General features: G+C 33.5%; 1 protein-coding gene across 17 annotated transcripts in view; it reads left to right on the forward strand.

Moving 5' to 3' along the window:
• The window catches only part of RBM26 (RNA binding motif protein 26), an 82,849-nt gene that overhangs the window by 38,282 nt on the left and 24,092 nt on the right, over positions 1 to 20,475 (forward strand). For 10 of the 17 annotated variants that reach the window (XM_010855115.1, XM_010855117.1, XM_010855108.1 and 7 more), the window contains exons 10-18: positions 3,065 to 3,176; positions 4,284 to 4,443; positions 6,612 to 6,776; positions 7,474 to 7,605; positions 8,867 to 8,938; positions 15,370 to 15,495; positions 15,844 to 15,918; positions 16,853 to 17,020; positions 18,644 to 18,748. In XM_010855115.1, the coding sequence (XP_010853417.1) occupies positions 3,065 to 3,176; positions 4,284 to 4,443; positions 6,612 to 6,776; positions 7,474 to 7,605; positions 8,867 to 8,938; positions 15,370 to 15,495; positions 15,844 to 15,918; positions 16,853 to 17,020; positions 18,644 to 18,748 (1,115 nt within the window). The remainder of the gene's footprint in view (positions 1 to 3,064; positions 3,177 to 4,283; positions 4,444 to 6,611; positions 6,777 to 7,473; positions 7,606 to 8,866; positions 8,939 to 15,369; positions 15,496 to 15,843; positions 15,919 to 16,852; positions 17,021 to 18,643; positions 18,749 to 20,475) is intronic. The other 7 variants (XM_010855123.1, XM_010855124.1, XM_010855121.1 and 4 more) reach the window with 3 other exon arrangements.

Below are 20,475 nucleotides of genomic sequence, written 5' to 3' on the forward strand. Positions count from 1 at the left end.
GTGAATAAAGTCCAACTTATTTAACTAAGTAGGAGAAGGAAATGGCAACCCACTCCAGTGTTCTTGCCTGGAGAATCCCAGGGATGGCGGAGCCTGGTGGGCTGCTGTCTATGGAGTCGCACAGAGTCGGACATGACTGAAGCGACTTAGCAGCAGTAGCAGCAGCAGCAGCAGCAGCAGTCCATACCTAATGTGGTTTAGTAAACTTGTTTACTTACGCTTTGCACTTTTTTATTTGTTCATTAGAAACTGTCAGATCCTAAACATCTGTCTTAAGTGTTCAGAGAACTTTTTGTGATGGAGTGAGGAACACTTAAATTTATACCCAGTTTAACTTATATCCTATGAGGTCATAGGACAACATTTCATGTAGATGCCCCTTTTCCCCAACAAAAATTCTCCTAGAGGCATGTTAATGACTTTTGTTAAGAACAACAACGGAAAAAGAGATTTTTTAACAATTTTTATGTCAGAGTTATAAGATGGCTTGTAATTGAAAAATAACCAGTTAAGATTGTGGCTGTTCATTGTATTAATATTGACTCATCCCCTGAGTGTCTCCTGCCTGACTAGTTCGGAGTAAAACCACTTCCTTCTTTCGGTCATGACTTAGCACTCATTTTCTTTCATTATACCAGTATTCTTTGCTCTTACTAGAACCTCTGAAGCATCAAATCATCTCTTTCTTACCTTGTGGCTTTCCGCTATAGATCAATATTGGACCCACCCCAAATCTTGGTCAGTTTTTTTTGTTGGTGGTGGTGATTGAGGGAAGACAGAAGGGATCAAATCCTTTGAACATAAAACTTAACCATGTAGAAGTTGGAATTATGGTCATCTCAGCTCCACATGCATATAGTTAGAAGTTACAGGAAATGGCTTGCTGAGATATAAATGTCTGGTATGCCTACTTAGAAATTTGAATGCCTTTTCTCATAGAATCATTATACATATGATTATTTTAGTACTATTCTTTAGATATTTTGTGTACTGTTTTTGTAAGCTGGTTCAGGAATACATTCTCCATAAATTGTTTTTATGTACTAGATAAGTGATTTAGCAAACCATTTAAACTCAGGGTTACCTGTACTTCTATTTCCTTATCTTTTTCAGTCTTTTCCCCCCAAAAATGTTCTCAGCTGTTGCCTATTTAGTTTGAAATTTACTGGCCTGGATTGTGAGATATACATAATTAAAAGTTTATAATATTGTTCATTATGTAATTATTATACATTTATAATAGCCTGCAGATGGCCTCATTTGAATTTGTCACAGACTATTATGTGCAAACTATTCTTATGCTTCGTACTTAAAGCTTCATAGGAAATTATTGTTATTAAGCAAATGGAAAAACTTTAGGCCTTTTGCTGCCTTGGAATTACTAAAAAAGTGACCTCGAGGCCTGCTAATTGTTCATTGTAGATTCTAAGGCAGTGGAAAACTTACTAGACGCTCTTGATTGGATATAGATAGGTAGGAAGAAGGGCTCAGTAGTTTTCATCAACAAAACTAGTGCTGAAAATTTTAAGCAGAAAAACAATTTATTAAAAAGATACTGGGGGAAAACAGAATACATGCAACTAAAAGACACATTTGCTAATTGTATATCAAGAGGAACTTGCTTCTGTGTGTTTATTAACACCTCTCTTTTAAATAAATAATAAAGAGAATATGAGTGAGAGAATACAGATGAGTTGGAGCAAACACATCACTGTCTTTCTTAATGAACCTTCAGATAAAGAACATATTAAAGTAGAAAAGGATATTGAATAGCTTAAAGACTTTATAAAAGGGCTAGTGAACGAACATGTTTCGGAGGAAGTAATAAGGCCAGAAATTGTGTTGCAAAAATGGTCCTGTGAAGATACCAATGGGCAAAGAAAATACAGTTTGTCCTGTGAATGCCTGCAATGTCAGATGCTGAATGTTTCTACCTGATACGCTGAAGAGATGTAGGGTAAGTCAGAGTTAGTCAGAAAAAGGGGGTTGATAAAGCACGTATAGCCTGTTGATACTTTTGTGAAACCAGAAGATCTTTTTGATTAGAACAGAGGGAGTAAGGGATGTCAGAGGGAATAGGAGGTCAATTACAGGCATTTGAAAAATTATAGAAGAGATGATGGTAGCTAGACTTAGGGTAGTAATGCTGGGAAGTAAAAGATTTAAGTTCAGTGGAAAGAATTGACAACACCTATAACTTATTGATTTGGGGACTTAAAATAGGGCTAATGGAGATGGTAAAATGAAAGACACCAGGTTTATGCTTTTGGATAATTGGGCAGATGATACTTTTATTCATTGAGAGAAAGAATCGATTTGGTAGGAAGACCTGCTTGGAAATTATAGTGGTAGCCATGAGAAAGACTACTGGAACAGATCCAGAATTCTTTTGGTTACATGTGTTTAGAGATACTCAGGAAAGGATTTAAATAACCAATTTATCCAGTTCCTTTTTAAAAAGGAATTTTAAATATATATTTTTTTCTATGTGGACTAAGGTTAGCATGTTTTAAACTTTAGCATCATTTGGGAATAACAGGTTAAATGTAGTTGTGTTTGTCAAACTCTTAAAAGTGTGTAAAATATTGGAAGTAGTTTACAGTTTACAGTTCTTTTGCAATGCATTTCAATCTTTTGAATCTTTACCTTTTAAAATTTAACATAATTTTATTATGTTAATTTGCTGATGTTTAAATAAGCAGCTCATTTCAATCGCAATTCAAAGTTGTTAATTCTTAAGGTCATTGCACTAGTGTTAAATTTTGAATCTTATAGGTTGTGCATTTGATTTCAAAACTATTAACTTAAGAGTTCCAAGATGATTTGTTTATTATTAATTTGACATATGAGAATTACTGATTCTTCTTAATTTAAGTGTGAAAGGAATTCAAAGTAAATTAAAATCACTTAGATTACTGTATTTAGATGTACATTTTTTTCTGTTTCTTCTAAAATGTATATTTGGACAAAAAGCCAGAACTTTGTTTTTAATGTAAATTTAAGAATGTGGCTATGATTAACAGAAAATATTAATCTTTGCTTTCTTTTCTTTTGTTTCAAACAGAAAAGCCTCCTAATAAAAGCAGTATGAGGATAGTAGTGGATTCAGAGTCAAGGAAAAGAACCATTGGTTCTGGGGAGCCTGGAGTTCCTACAAAGAAGACTTGGTTTGATAAGTAAGCTGGCAGAGGAAATTGAGGAATTTTATTGTACTGTGATTTTTAGGATCATTGCAGTATTATTGTGGCAGTAATAGTGGTCTCTTTCAAAGTAAAATTTATTCTGTAGGGGGTCCCCAACTAAAGTATATAGTATCTGTTTTCTAAAAGTGTGTATGTTAGTCGTCTGGTACTTGGAAGGTACATGCTTACAGAAATGGCGTGGTGGTTAGCATATTGTTTTTCCTGTTTGTACCTACCTACCCCCAAAAACCCAACCCTTAGAGATGTTGTTGAATACTAGCTATTTAAGGGATAGTCATGAGCCTGCTATTAGGGAAGAAATGGGAGGAGGCTTTAGCATGTGGGCGATTCCTGTAAAGAGTTAGAAAGCAGTCTTTGGTGGGGGCAGGGGAGATAGGATGGGCACCGAAGTTGTTGAGGAAGGGCTTCAGAGAAGCCGATAGAGAATCAGAATGTTAGTGTATGTGTTTGATGATTCATTTACAATTTAGCATGTTAGAGGAAAGACTAGGATTACATTTTTTAGAGCTTTAACGTATGTTTATTAATGGATAATATATAGTTCTGGCTCTGCCTTTAATTCTCTGATTTAAAGCAAGTATTATAACCTCCCTGGGCCACAGTTTTGTCCCTGTTTCTTCAAGTGTCAAGCATATGGTCTGTTGTTCCCCACATTTTGTTTTAATTGGAACGAGATCAAGACAGTGATTTCTTACTTTTAATCAGTATTTGAAAATAGGAATTATTTTGATAAGGTAGCTTTTCCTGAAATGGTGCAAATGGTGAAATGGTTATATAGGCAAATTGACTGAAAGAGGGTAGACCTTTCCTGCTGAAAATTTTAAGCAGGCGTAGAATAGAAGTGGGAAGGAACAAATGGTCTGGAAGAACCCTTCTTACTTGACTTCTGTGAAAGATAAGAACACTACTTATTTGGAAACTTCATTTTCTAAGGAAAAAAAGTATAAATGTCCTTTATCACCTAGCAATTTCAATTTTGAAAAGAAAATTGAACTTAAGTTGCAAAACTTTATTCCTTTGTATTTGATAAGTATCAGGATTTATAAATGAATGTATTAATTAACTTGATTTTTGTTACAGACCAAATTTTAATAGAACAAACAGCCCAGGCTTCCAGAAAAAGGTTCAGTTTGGAAATGAAAATACCAAACTTGAACTTAGAAAAGTTCCTCCAGAATTAAATAATATCAGCAAACTTAATGAGCATTTTAGTCGATTTGGAACCTTGGTTAACTTGCAGGTAAGAGCTATGAGGTGATTCTGTTGTCTTTGCTTAATTTAGAGAGGAAATCTTAATACAGTAAAAAGAAATACTTTTACAAGAAAATATTATGGAAATTTTGGTAATATTCTAAATTTAGAAAATTGGATATGAAATGAAACTTTGTATTTTAGAAAAATGTGATTTTGAATAACATATTTACTTTGAAAAGGCAAGAGGCTTGATTGATCATATTATATACTTTTTACCTAATAGAGGTTATCATAAAATTACAGCAAAGTTAAATAGCCACAGTGGTAAAGTCTAATCTTACTATAGTTTTCATTTCCTTAGTTTCACTTTAGCAGAAGGCTTTAGTCACATTTATTTTTGCTGCCTCTAAGATGGGACATATCTAACAGATACTTTGGGGGCCCAAATATCTAATTAGTTTAAACATTTACTTTTTCCTCTACTGCTTTTGAATGTCTTTTAAGATAAATAACTAATTTGTATTTGATTTCACCTAAAATTAGACCTTGGCTTAGGTATATGTTATTTGTGAGATTATTTTGTATTGAGTTTATATTATGTGATATGTTGAAAGTGTTGAAATAATGTTGGGCTTCTTTTCCAGTTTGTATGGCATTCTTTTCAACTAAAATAATTATTTCCCATAATCTGATAAGAATAGACGTTAGAGAGTACAGCTTAAGTTGGTATTTTGGAAAATTTTGTGGTGTTGCCCTTTAAAAAATAATATTATTAAGTAATAGATGAGAAAATGCATTCTTGCTTAGGGTCAGTCAGTAGAGATTTCTACAGATTTAATGCAAATATTTTCAGCTCTCTGTCTTCCTCATGTATCTGCATGATATTATTACATTATTGGTAACAGCTTACCATGTATTATTTTCGATTTTTTGTTTTGTATTTCTGTATGTATCTACCAATAAATTAGTATGCAAGCTTACAAATATATATGTATTTAAAAGTATGTGGGTCCTTGTTGTGGGTCCTGAGCATACATATTACCCTGTAGTAATTTAATGTTATCTGGACTATCTCTAAATATCTTTTTATGGCAGTTCAATTTGATCTACCGCGTGTAGATCTAGACTTCGAAAAATTATTTTCCTTACCCAATTAACTACATTGGTAATATTAAATTTAAAGAAATTTAAAGCTGAGTATCTCACTATTATTTCAGTTTTTTTCTTTAATTTATATTTTTTCAATTTGTATTTCCTCAGTTACTATTGAGATTGTTATCTCCTTACAGGTCCTTTTGCTGTATCTGTATCCCATTTGCCTTATTATTTATAAAATATATATTTTGAAAAGTTAGTTTCAAAAAACCCTATAGCTTTATCCTAATTGAACACCCCACCATCACCCGCCCCGTGTACAATCCCCGCCCCACCATTTTATATGAATTACTGTTTAATTCTTAACAACTACAGAGTGGGTATTGTTATCCAGAACCAGGTTGTTTGATTCAGGGTCTGTGTGCTTAATCCCTATTTTGTATTGCTTTGCCTCACCAGTAGTTGATAGAACAATTTCGAAAGTGCTGGTATTATTGAACACTAAAAAGCCTTGGATCTGTTAATACTACTTATTCATTGTATGGGTCTGAAGAATTGCATACTTTTTGAGTCGTAGTTTCCTTATGTGTAAAATATGATTGTTGCTATTGTTTTGTAGATTTCCCCCCTCCCTTATCTAAGATTTATTTGTGTGTGCTCTTGGAAATATTTCTGTGAGAATTAACCAGAATTTTGAAAATTTTGAAAATTTTGAAAATTTTACAGATGGATTTTTCTGTAATTTTTAGTTAGAGATCATTCCTTTGAAAATAGTTTACTTCCCTCTTTTGACTCTACATCACTCACTGACATAAGTATTATTTCCCATAGCATTAATATTGAGGGTAAGAAGTGAAACATTTTGAGTGCTTATATATAACCTTTATGCAATGAGCATTCTCTCCTAAGTTATTTAGAGGAGGCTGATTCTATTCTGAGTGGTCCACAGTTACCATTTCTTCTGGAGTGAAAGTAGACTGTGGTAATAATCTCGATATAAGGTAGTATAAAGATAGACTGTAACTTGGAAGGACTAGTATTTCATTTCCTGAGGCATTTTACTATGTAAAGCAACTGATTCATTTGCAAATTCGCTGTGCTTAATATTTTAAATCTTAGGTTGCCTATAATGGGGATCCTGAAGGTGCCCTTATCCAATTTGCAACATACGAAGAAGCAAAGAAAGCTATATCAAGTACAGAAGCAGTACTAAATAATCGCTTTATTAAAGTTTACTGGCACAGAGAAGGAAGCACCCAACAGTTGCAAACTACTTCTCCAAAGGTGAGAGAAATTTGTGTGAAATTAAATGCTTTTCTTATGAAAGAAAAGCATTTGGCATAGTGTTTTTTAAAAGGAGAGGCATGCAGTCAGGTAGACTTGAGTTCAGATCCTGGCTCTACCATTGTTAACTGTATGTAGGTTTGAGCAAGTTACTTAAGTTCTCTAACCTGCTCTTTCATTTTGTTATTACATTCATCCCTAGTTTAGGAAGTCATGAGATGATACGTATAAAATATAGAACCATCCCTTAAAGTGGGAGATACTCCAGTATGTAGTACCTGTTTGTATTCTAGAAACTCCTACTTGGAGTTCATATTGGAAATCCTTCCTTCCCTCTTCCTTTTTTCTCTTTTTCTTTCTTTTAATCGGGAAGTCAATCAATATATAAAGTTTAATTGCTTGTAGAAGTGTACTGTAGCACCTTATTTTTCTATTTAGCTTTCTTCTGTTAATTAAAGAGAGACAAAAGATACTAAAGGGTAGATTTTAATTTTTTCCTCTACTTTATAAATATTTTTTTGTATCTTTGGACATGTATGGGGAACTTGTATGAAGGAAGGAATTTGGCAGGTGATTAGGCTTTGATTATAAGCTGCACTTTTAAAACTGCATGGGCAACTTAGTAACAGAATAACGAAGGTTACTCTCCCTGCTCATGAACTAATCAGCGCATTTAACATTTTTTTCTTCTTCTGAGGTAATGCAGCCTTTAGTTCAGCAGCCCATTTTGCCTGTTGTGAAGCAGTCAGTCAAAGAGCGGTTGGGTCCGGTACCTTCAAGTACTATTGAACCAGCAGAAGCCCAGAGTGCCAGTTCAGACCTTCCTCAGGTAAATGAAAAGTCTTATTGTGCCTGTCACATGATAGATAGGTTCTCAGTCTATTAGTTTCCCTTGGTGATCTGAATTTTAATTAATTGTATGGATGTGTGTATATATATGTGTGTGTGTGTGTATACTTATACAGAAATATAGTCTGTATTTGAACAGCACCTGTAAAAAAATTTTTTACCATTACCATAACATTTTTACGGACTACTTTTCCTGTAGTATTTGAATCTTAAATTCTTTTCTCTAGCTAATATTATTTATGAGAAAGAGTTCTTTTCCACTTCATAGAGGAGAAAAACTGCCTAAAAAGTAAAGTTTTAGTATATTAAATCTTATTTTTCCATCATCTTTTACTTCATTAGACTCCTGTTCCAGACATAATTATGCAGTAGACTGAACTGAAAGCTTTGGGAAGGGAAGGCTTAAAGCTTCAAGTTACTTAATGCAGCTCTCTCAGAACTTTGCATCACTTATTCCTGATTCTCAAGTTCTCTTCTCCATATGTCATTCCCTTCCCACTCCCTTCCACACTCGAGTGGCAGTTTCTTGTTTCCACACCCTCAGTCTCTGAAACTTAACTTTCTTTTGTCTATAGATGTTTCAACATTTGCTGTGTAAGATAGTTAGGATATAGTATCCTACTTAGCTAATGGATGCCACCTTATTAAAATAGTCTTCGCAGGTTATTCCTGAAGAGTAAGACATTGAGATTTTATAAAAACACGCAGAATGTAAATTAGTAAATTATTAGATACTAAATAACAAACAACCCTCCAATCCTGCTATCTCAAATCATCACCAAATACTGTGTATACTGGCCATAAAACAAACATACTATAGGAAAGAATGGCATTTGCTTTAAGCTGAAGAAGCAGGCGCATTTTTAACTAATATTTAGAATGTACGAACTTTCTACTTGTCAACATAGGATTCTAAGAATTTATGATTCTGTATCAGTGAAAGGGACTTTAGCAAACCACCTGCCTATGTGACAGGCACAATAATTTTAAAATTATTTAAAAACTTCTTTATATAATCATTTTCCATGATTGAGTAATACTGTATACTGTTTACTGTATACTGTTTATTTTTCCAAGCACATTTTCTTTCTGTCTCTGTCTTTGCAAATGGCCCAAGGTTTTGTTATTAATATCAGTGTACTTATAGTCAGGATATGTTAGTAGAATGAGAATGTTCAAAATCCCTACAGACTTCTGTATGTTTGGGGAAACACTGAATATGTCCATTTTAATTTTTTTAGAATGTAACTAAGTTATCTGTGAAGGACAGGTTGGGTTTTGTATCAAAGCCATCTGTTTCAGCAACTGAAAAGGTAAGAATAGCATGATGTGTGTGTCTTGGCTTCATAAATGTTTTCAGGTGGCATCTTAATTTTTTAATTTTTTTCATAGTTCCAAACTCTTGCTTCTTAATAGTATCTGTATCTTTTATTCCTAACTTTTTGCTTTCCATTTGCTGAAAAAGAAAAATATTTGCCTACCTCTTTTTACTTTTTGCATCAGCATTTTAATACTTGCCGCTCACTGTATTTCCTTATGCTCCATTCTTTTTGTTTTTTCACTTACTATTTTTTCTTTAGAGATATTGTACATTTTAATTTTAAACCTCTGATAACCTTATAGAAAGGGCCATGAATTAGGAACTTTACCTGAGTTTGAGCTCTGGCTCTTCACTTACTAACTGCATGTCTTTGGGCAGTGCGCTTAATCTTTCTGAACCCTTTTCCTCATCAATAAGTGGTGATGGTTATATTTGTCTTTCTCTTGAGGTTTTATGAGGATTAAATAAAATATTATATAAGAGTATTTTGTAAATTGGAAAGAATGGTGTAAAGTTTTTTATGACAACAGCTATTGTGTATAGTGTGACAATGCAGTTAGTCTTTTTTTTTTCAAATGAGGGGAGCAAATGCTGACTAAATTAAGAGCATTTTTGGACCTGTCTTATAGTTCTGTGCAGATGTATTAATTTTTTGTTTAGGTGTGAGTGAATGGCCCTGATCTTTAGTCTTTTTTTGAGGTACGTGGAATCACAGAATATTAGAATTGGATAATCTTTCTTATTTCTTTATCCTAACCTTAAAGGAAGGTAAGGCCCCACAAACTTTATGGTTGACCTATACACTGGGAGTTACTGAGCTAAGACTGGAACCTGGATCTTCTATTTCTAGTCCCTGGCTCTTTCCATTATGAAGATTACAGAGGAAATTGACATTATAGATAATTAGAATGTCTCATGAAATAGCTGACCTGCTCTCTTCACTGGTTCTTCAGTATATTATTTCCATATTTACTGTGTTAAACTTTGTCAGTTCTGGAAATTTGAATATGAATCTCATTCTGAATATCACATTTTCCTCTTGGATACCTCAGCATTACTTCAGGCATAAAATGCCTCAAATGATTCATCATTTCCTCTGTAAAGTAGTATCTTCTCCTAGCCACCCACCTCTGGGAGTGACGGCACCATTTTCATGTTGTGCAGTCTAGAAGCTTTAGAGTCATCCACTTGTGTTTGTAGGTCTCTGCCACCTTCAGTTCCCTGACCTCTGGGCTGGCACCCCCTCTAATTTACACTGCCACCATCCTACCCTCAGACTTTCTTTAACTCCTTATAGAAACTTAAATAATTTTCTCAGCTAAATGACTTTGCTGGATTAATAACTCATCATACCTCAATTATTCTGGTTCTGTTACCTCTGCTTTAGGTCTTCCTTTCTACCCTAATAAGCCCTTTTCTGCTCATTGTCTCTTGCTATTTTCTGCCTCTTTTATCTTCTTTTTGGTGGTGGTTTTTCTGGAGTGTATTTCCCTCTGCCTAACAGAATTCTAGTTCTAGTCATTCTTTTAAAAATTGAAAATCTCTCTAACCCCTACTGTGAAACCTCCAGATTTTTCCATATATGGCCCTCCGCCCCTGCCTGAATCTGTGTGGCTTAGTCTATGCTACTAAATTTAGCAGTGTCTGAATATTTACTTTGATTATTTTTATCCTCTTTGATACTAAGTAAGTAAGGAATAACACAACAATATAAGGATCGTTACCCTTAGTATGCATGCATGCATGCATGCTAAGTCGCTTCAGTCGTGTCCAACTCTGTGTGACCCCATAGATGGCAGCCCACCAGGCTCCCCCATCCCTGGGATTCTCCAGGCAAGAGTACTGGAGTGGCTTGCCATTTCCTTCTCCAATGCAGGAAAGTGAAAAGTGAAAGTGAAGTCGCTCAGTTGTGTCCGACTCCTAGCGACCCCATGGACTGCAGCAGTACTAAACAATTCTGGAGAGGTCTACAACCCTGATTATGTTTAGGATCTGTTACGTTAAGACTTGTACTCTAAAATTAAAGTGTACTAATTACCGGTTTTACAAAACTTTTCTAGTATGTTTTCCTACTTGTTCTCATTATTTTTTAACATGTTTTATATAGCTTTAGATAAAAAGTGTACAGATTTGCAATTGATAGTATAAATTTGCTAATATAGTTAGCATTAACTTAATTTATGAAAAATCACTAATGGTAGTGGGCTATTTATGAAAGAAAATTACTCAGCAAAGATTGTAATGAATCTTCTAAGGAAAGAAATTATTTACCAGTATGTAACTTCCAGGCTTCAGTGAACCTGTTTACAGAATAGCATTTTGTTTTTGCTTATTTGTTATTTCTGTTCCTAGTCAGTAGGGATTTTTGTGTAGTAATCCTTAGAGCTCAGTGATGCAGAGAAGTCTTAGGGAAGAGTAGGAGAATGTTCATCAAATGTTATTTAAATTTTTTAAAAATTGAAGGCAGACAAAAACTCAAACCTTGAATCTAAACAGTAATTTCTGTCATTGTTAAGGCAAATAAGTGCACAAATATAAAATTTTATCCCCTATCTCTTGTAATAGCCAATAAACCCTTTAGTGATTCTTTCTTAATATAAGACTGCATGAGAGAGGGCTAAGAAAGAGGAAACTTAAAACCTGATTTTTGCTGCTACATTAAGATACTGTAGTAGCTGTTAAGTAGGTATTATTTGAATAGAGTGATCAATAAAATGATGCCTGAATGCCTCAGCTTACTATAGAGAGATTTATGCAGAATGAAATTGGCATTTGCTTTAGAAACGTGTGAGAACTAGCTTATTGAGAGTGTGGCTTTGAGTCATCTTAACTTATGTTTCTTTTGTGTTTGATTTTAACTTGGCACCAATTATTAAAAAATGATACTTGGATGACATAATTTGTAATAACCTTCTTTTGCAGTAAGTCATTTTTACAAAATACTTTTTCCCCCATTTTTATCCATGAGAAAAATCTGTTTTGTTTTTTTTTTTATAAGTACTAATAATAGTCATGGCTTGTAATATTTTATATAGGAAATGAATAAGGAGGTATTAATAGATTATAACCTCTATTTTATTGAAGAATTGGCTTTTATCTTGAAAGTAAGAGGTATTAGTGATGTATATATTTCAACAACAAAGGATATGATACTTTTCAACTCATCTTACGAATTCAACAAAAACTTTGATATCAGACCTGACAAGTGTATTACAAGAAAGGAAAATTAGAAGCCAATATCTCATGAACGTAAACACAGAAGTCCTAAATACGATTTTAGCAAGTATGCAGTGGGAATAGAAAGAATACACCTTGACCAGGTAGCATTTATTCCAGAAATGCAAGGTTGATTTAACATTTGAAAATCAGTTTATTTCACCATATTAACAAAATAAAAGATTGAGGGAAGGAATGGGGTAGATATTGAAGGGAGGGGAACTGGACCCCATGTGATTATTTCAGTAGGAAAAAAACGTGATAAAATTATTTAGTCACATTACACATTTTGACAAAGTTATATCTGCAAAAAAAATGCAAAAAAACCCTACAGCTAACATTATTTGTTAATGGTGAAATACTGAGTACATTCCCCCAAGGCCAGGAAGAACAAAGGATGTGCACTCTTGTCACTTTTTCCCAGTAGTATAGGGCCTAACCATTATAATAAAGCAGTAAAATAAATGGCATAAATGTTGGAAAGGGAGAAACAGAGCTATGTTTACTCACAGTTGATATGATTATATATGTAGAAAATCCAAAATGATTCACAAACAACTTGAATTAATAAGTGAATGCAGCAAGGTCACTAGAAATAAAGTCAATATGTAAAAATATGGCATATGCAGAAACCCTTTCGAAAATAGAGATGTGGTTGTTTAGGAAGGCTGCTATGTTTTGGTTATATTCTTAGAGCTGTAGCATCATTTTCTGTTGGGTTTCTTACTTCCCTCCACTGGTTTCATTTTTAACAGATTTTCTTCTGTCACAAGTCTATTTTTATCTTTTGAAAAATGCAAGTATTTTTTGTTATTCGAACACTTACTATCTAAACTCTGAAACCAAATAGCTTTAGATAGTGAGCAACATTTGTAACTTCAGATAGCAACATTTGTAACTTCACTGTTTGTAAGACATTCTATTTTCACATTCCTACACCTCTGAAATTGGGCTGTATCTTTAGTTGTTGATGTTTATGGTTATAATTGGCAGCCTTTTCCCTAAGTAGGGTTATATTAAATGACTTCCTAGTCAGTGGTGTCTTAAACTCAGTGAAATACGTTAGCTCATGTTCTATTTTTACAGAAGGAAGTTCCTGGACAAAACAAGGAAGTGATATAGGAATACAGAAATCTTCTTGTTGTCGGATGATTTTATTAACCCTGAAACAGTACACCTTAGTCTGATGTCTGGTATTAATAACAGTACTTTGAAAGGGAGAATTCTCTACTCCTTAAAATTGGAGAAATGCTTAGTTAAATTACATGGATTGCTTTACTTCTGGCTTTCTCATAGCTCTTATGATAGTATACCATTTGAAAGGACAAAATAGTATTGTAATATTGTTTCCAAGTTTATTTGAATATAGAAATCTTTTTGGGTCATAGCTTTTCAACTGTTACAGAACCATCATGATGAAGATGGTTTATGAAACACTCCACCTTTTGCTTCAGCAGATCATCTTGTGTTTCTCCCTTTCGACAGTGTTTGTCTCACCCTTACATTTTCATACAGCTTGACATTGCGTAGTGTGGTAAGGTAGCATGATGAAGTAGTGACAAGTTAGACAGTGAACTAAATCCACGTCCATTTTGTATTTTACTGAGTACAACCATTTCCTATTTGTTAGTGATACCTTGAGTGTTTTCATTACTGAAGAAAATTACCAAATTTTGAACATATCAACTACTGTAAAAATCCTTTATTTTTAAACATCAGTTGTGCTGTATGGAGGTAGTATAATTACAGTATTCTAGATTTTTTTTTTTTTCATTTTGAAGCTATGACATTCTTGAATACTTAGAATAGTGATGAGTTGCTTAGCTTTGTGATGTTCCCTAATCTAATTTCATGATAAAATATTAGAAAGTCGTGTCCAGATCTTGTAGTAGTCAGAAAATAGGACTCGTTTTCTCACTGATACTCTTCTACTTACGTAGTTCTTCTGACTTCTTTTAGGTCATGACTTGGGAAGCTGTTTTTTCCTCTGGAAAGTTACACAGTCTCACACGTTTCATGTTTAGGTTTTATGGCATTCATAGATCTCTTTGAAGGGATCTCTAAACTCCTTCCCAAGAACCAGTAATCAACCACTCTCTGGAACCTACAACTTTCTGTTTCTTTTGGAAGATAAAAAAGGCAGCCTGACGCTTTAATTTTCTTGAATTGATCTTTGTGAGGAAAAGATTGTTCACTCTGATCTACCATCACTTCATTTTAATTTAGTGCAAAAGTGTTTATTGAGTACTTGCTTTGTGTCTGGCGCTGTTCTAGGCACTGAAGATATAGCAGTGAGCCATGTTAAAAAAAAATCCTTACCCTCATGGAATGAATCTTTGTGTTTATGAGGACATTAGACACTATCAGGTTGAACTTTCTTATTTAATGAGCAAAATGAGGCCCAAAAAGGTTCCTGAACTCACCCATGGTTTCATAATTAGTTGGTAGCAAGGTTTAGATACTGGAAGAAGCACAAAGAAGAGAAAGACATGGTTTATGTTTCAGGGCTTTTACAGTAAGGACAGGGAAGAGAGATTGAGAGAGAAATATAAGTTAAAGTATCATCAGGTCATTTTTACTAAATATTTTAATAGGAATATTATTTCATAGAGGAACCTAGGTAGAAGAAATAAGTGATTAAGACTTTGCAGAGATCTTGAATGGTTGTGCTAAACCTGAGCTGAATTAAAGGGAATAAGGTCCCTTAAAGAAAAAAGAGTAATGCTAATGCTGGCAAAGAAATGGAGAAGACAAAGCAATAAGGTTAATGTCAGAAATGTCAATTATAAATGATCGTTTTAAATTATTTTCAGGACATAATTCCTCCTCTGCTGTGCTCTTGTATACAGTTTATCTTTAGTCACTAGGAATACTAGTAATGTGTTCAGCAACTAATATTTTATCAGTGTGACAGTAATACCACCAGTGTTTTATTGATTTGGAGTTTTTATGTGTTTGTTTTTTGCTTTTTTCCTGAAGGTATGTGATATTACTTTAAAATTTTTTCACTGTGTAGCTTATCCCCCACTCATACTCTTCCGTTCAAGATGCTAAATGTGACTTAGTTACTGTTACTATATAAGTACTTTTAGTTCAGTGTGCTAAATTTTGACAGGAGTGCTTTAAAGTTGAGTTTTGAAGGAAATAGGACTCAGGAGATCATGACTACTTGATACATTTTTTGAAAAATTGAATTTGTATTGGTAGGTATTGTCTACATCTACTGGCTTAACAAAAACGGTGTATAATCCAGCTGCTTTGAAGGCTGCACAAAAAACCTTACTTGTTTCCGCTTCTGCAGTTGATAATAATGAAGCACAGAAAAAAAAGCAGGTAAGTATAGTTAGTAGTGTACAGTATTTGCATATAGGGAAGCTTTTTCTGCATGTATGTGTTTTTTCATAAAATAGAGATAAAGGTATATATGTTGGCCGCCACTGAACTTTTGTTTTCCATAGTATATTAGTAAATATTAATTTTCTTTTTGTAATGAAAGGCTGTCCTGATTAATCTTTGAAACTTGCATACTGTTTAAGCTTTACATAGGAAAATTTTGCATTTATTTTTGTTTCTAAGCTTCTTGCCACAATCTCATTTAGAGCACAGTTCTGTTCTTAAGTAATTGTGGGGTTTTTTTGGAAAAGTTAAGTTTTCTAATACTATTTTTGATCACTTCTCTAGGAGGCACTGAAACTTCAGCAAGATGTAAGGAAAAGGAAACAAGAAATTTTAGAAAAGCACATTGAAACACAAAAGGTAAAATAATCAAAGTTAGATTTGTCAGAGGGAACAGTATCTGACTAGGCTAAGAACAATATGCCTGACATAGCAAGAAAGAAGATAAACATGGTAATAGGGAGTAGAAGATGCCAGTTTCGCTCTAGTTATGACATTTAATTAGGTGTCAGTTCTTAATTATGTCTGGTAATAAAAGTTATAACATTTCAAAATATTAAAAATATACAAACTTTTGAACATTTGGTTTAAAATTATGTCTTTTCTGATTTAAATTTGTATATACTTGATAAAAAGACATCACAATGCTTTACACCAAAAACTGAAACCATCTTCACTCAGAGAATCTATAATACTATAGATTATGGTATTATACTATAATACTATAGAATCTATATTGTGTGGTGTCTTCTACTCCTTACCATGTTTATCTTCTTTCTTCTTATCTTTGTCCAGTGTATTGTTCTTAGCCTAGCCAGTTACTGTTCCCTCTAACAAAGGAAAGAAGGTAATTAAATATTCTACTTTCCTAATATCTCATGTGAAGGGAAGCCGTAAACTTTTCCTGTGATCCTTTCTGGGTTGCAGACTGCTTTTGGAGTGTGAATACTTAGACTCAGTAATATCAACAGATGGATTAGAAATTAAAATTATTGCTATTTCAAATTGATGACTTTTCAGGGATTAAATTAAATTTAAAGCTTATAACCATAAGAAATCTATATTCTAAGAGACTTAAGCAGTACTGTAGTTCTTCACAGTGCAAACCAAGATTAAGACTTGAATTGAGAGAGTGTCACCAGTCTGCTGTTCTGCTGTCTTGGTGATTGTAAGCCTTGTCATGAATACATAAGCTATAAGTAGTAGTTATTTATTTTTATATTTACTTTGCTGTGTTTGCTTTCAAGTAGTAGTAGAATTAAGTCTTACATTTTTGTTTTTAAAAATCGGCCAGATGTTAATTTCAAAACTGGAGAAAAACAAAGCAATGAAGTCTGAAGATAAAGCAGAAATAATGAAAACTTTAGAAGTTTTGACTAAAAATATTACCAAGTTGAAAGATGAGGTCAAAGCTGCTTCTCCTGGACGCTGTCTTCCAAAAAGTATAAAAACTAAGACTCAGGTATTTCAGTTTGTGTTGTTATTTATACTGCATATGCATGCAAAAAAAATTAAAACACTGCATTCAGATTCATTCTTTATTTAATATTCTTTGCTGCCATTCTCCCCCTTCTCTATTATTAAGTTAATAAATACAAATAAGCAAACTTGATTTCATCTTTTGAATTCTGTACATTGTAGCTAGAAAGTCAATAATTAGGAGAATAGTAACAAAAAAGTAGCTTGAGGACAAAACAATATATGTGCTTGAATGCTTGATAGGAGTTTGAGCTTTATTTTGTAAGTAGTTGGTGGTATAAAATGTTAATGAACAGAAGTAACAATTTGAGTCACTGTTACAGAATGAGCTGATTGAATGGGAGAAAATTCAAGTAGATTAACTGATTAGACATAAGAAATTGAGCAAATTAATTTCAGATGACAGTAAGTGATTTTTAAAAATTCCACGGAGTTACAAATACTTACACTTGGTGTGTGTGTGTGTGTGTGTAATCATGAGTTCATATTGATATTTCTGATTCTAATGTAACACCACAGTGTTCTTTGTTTCTTTCTCTTATGCCTATTTCCCTGTTCCATAATGACAGCTTGTTCCCACTAACATCAATACAGTATATACTTGCACATTCAGATGGTTCCAAAACTGCTAAAATAATACCACTTTCATCAGCTAACTAAATATAAAATTCAGAATTTGTTTGCATTTTTTACAACTTCACAATGTACTCCATTTAGAGTATAGAATCAAACTGTGGTATAGGATCACGTTTTTGTTTTTTTCCTTTTGGGTGGTTATGTTATTAATTTGATAAAGTTAGGTCTATTTCTATATGTATTCAATTTTGGATTCCTCTCCCCCTTATTCTTGTTGATTTACTTTCTTGTATTTTTATTTTTAAAATGTACTTTATTTCATAATATATGAGGATCTTAGTGTATCTTTAATATAGAAGAATTAATTTCCAGATGATACGAAGGTTACACAGTCCTAATTGATTTGAAGTTATTTCAAATAATCTTTAGCAATTGCATGGTAATAACCATGAAGGAGGCTCCATTGACATAATTCTCTCCTGTTTCACTCTCTCAATTTAATTACCCTAATTTTATTTTCTCAATAAATAAATAATTAACATGATTCAAAAGTTATACTATTAATATATATAAAGGATTATATAGATGATCATTCCTGTTTGATCCCTGGCACTCTGTTCTCCACTCTTCCCTCCCTCTTGGTATGTGTGTGTATGTATGCTTTCTTACGCGAAAGGGTACTATATAGTCCTCATTTGAACCTCAGTTTTTTGTTTTCCTTTTCACGGTTATTTCCTGAAAATTCTTCCATGTAGAAATTTCACTCTGGCTTCCATATGGAAAATGAATTGTAGGGAAATCAGTGAAAGTAGGAACAAGTTAGGAAGCCTTTTGCATTAGTGTAGACCTAGGTGATTGATGGCTTGAATTAGGGTGGTAGGATTGGAGATAGAGAACAAATGTATAGATTAAATAGGAATACTTAAAAAGCATTCCTTATAAAAAATTGTGTGTGTGTGTATGTGTGTGTATATATATATATAAATGCAGGATATTATTGTCACTTGAATTACTAATCACTGTTTTCTAGATGCAGAAAGAGTTGCTTGACACAGAACTGGATTTGTATAAGAAGATGCAAGCTGGAGAAGAAGTCACTGAACTTAGGAGAAAGTACACAGAATTACAGCTGGAGGTATGTTTCATCAGTACTACACAGTATGCTGTTATGGTCTTGAATGTTTATTTGAAAAATATTCTCATTCTAATCAGCAGTCTTTGGCAATCTCTGGAAAACATTTTGGAAGTTGATATAAGAAAGAAGGAAGAGGTTAGCAAATTTTTTTAGAACTAATAGAAAAATCTCTTAGTATTTAATGAAACGTGGCAGCTGGTCTCTTGACTTCTAGTAAATTTTATTCCTTTTCTATTTTTGTTTTTTTCCTGGAACCAAAATCTATTACAGTTTTTTCAGGTGTTCTTATGGAGATGTTCTATGCATATATAGACATGTTACATTGAGTTACTATAAGGATCAGAGTTTCTGTGGTAGAATTAACATCAAAGAACATGTTTACTTAAGTTTTGCCTATAGGTGGTGCTGTGGGTGTTTTTAAAAGAGAAAAAACTAGTTTCTTATAGTTTAGTTATATGATTATTTATATCAGAAAAAGCTAATAAAATTGAACTCTAATACATGATAATTTCTAAAGCGGAAAGATATTTAAAAATCAGAATTACATTTTGATGTAAAGAGACATTTATGTCATTAGTGTAGTTGGTACTTGCCTGTATTTATCATTGTTGCCACAATTAAATTTTTTGTATCTTAGCTTATTGTTTCTGAAAATAATGCTTTTTTCGAAATTTTTTAGCAACTTGATTTTCTTTTTCCAACATCAGTTTAGTTCACTTCAGTCGCTCAGTCATCTCCGGCTCTTTGCAACCCCATGAACCACAGCACACCAGGCCTCCCGTCTATCACCAACTCCAGGAGTCCACCCTGTCCATTGAGTCTGTGATGCCATCCAACCATCTCATCCTCTGTCATCCCCTTCTCCTTCTGCCCTCAATCTTTCCAAGCATCAGGGTCTTTTCAAATGAGTCAGCTCTTCACATCAGGTAGCCAAAGTATTGGAGTTTCAGCTTCAACATCAGTCCTTCCAATGAACACCCAGGACTGATCTCCTTTAGGATGGACTGTCCAGGGGACTCTGAAGAGTCTTCTCCAACACCACAGTTCAAAAACATCAATTCTTCAGCGCTCAGCTTTCTTTATAGTCCAACTCTCACATCCATACATGATTACTGGAAAAACCATAGCCTTGACTAGACAGACCTTTGTTGGCAAAGTAATATCTGTTTTTAATATGTTGTCTAGGTTGGTCATAACTTTTTTTCCAAGGAGTAAGTGTCTTTTAATTTCATAGCTGCAGTCACCATCTGCAGTGATTTTGGAGCCCCCAAAAATAAAATCAGCCACTGTTCCCCCATCTATTTCCCATGAAGTGATGGGACCGGATGCCATGATCTTCATTTTCTGAATGTTGAGCTTTTAAGCCAACTTTTTCACTCTCCTCTTTCATTTTCATCAAGAGGCTCTTCTTCACTTTCTGCATACTACAAATCTAATTTAGTACGGGATCCGGGTATTAAAGAGTTTAACATTCAGCAGTCACTGTTCTTATCTCAAGACCCTGTATTGTCTGTCATAGGAAGCCATAGGTTGAAGTCCTAAACCTGCATATATTTTACTTTGGAAAATTAAATGGTTGTCTGTGTGTCCTAAGATAACAAGTTTTGAAAAACATAAGTTTCTTTTATGTTAACGTAGAAATTGTGTTTTAACCTTTCTGGAGATTTCATGCTTGTGTTGGTATGACTTAAAAAAAAAATATCATTTAAAAAAATTTGGCCTATAAT

Source organism: Bison bison, unplaced genomic scaffold, assembly GCF_000754665.1.
Source record: "Bison bison bison isolate TAMUID 2011002044 unplaced genomic scaffold, Bison_UMD1.0 scf7180017864354, whole genome shotgun sequence".
Taxonomy (NCBI): domain Eukaryota; kingdom Metazoa; phylum Chordata; class Mammalia; order Artiodactyla; family Bovidae; genus Bison; species Bison bison.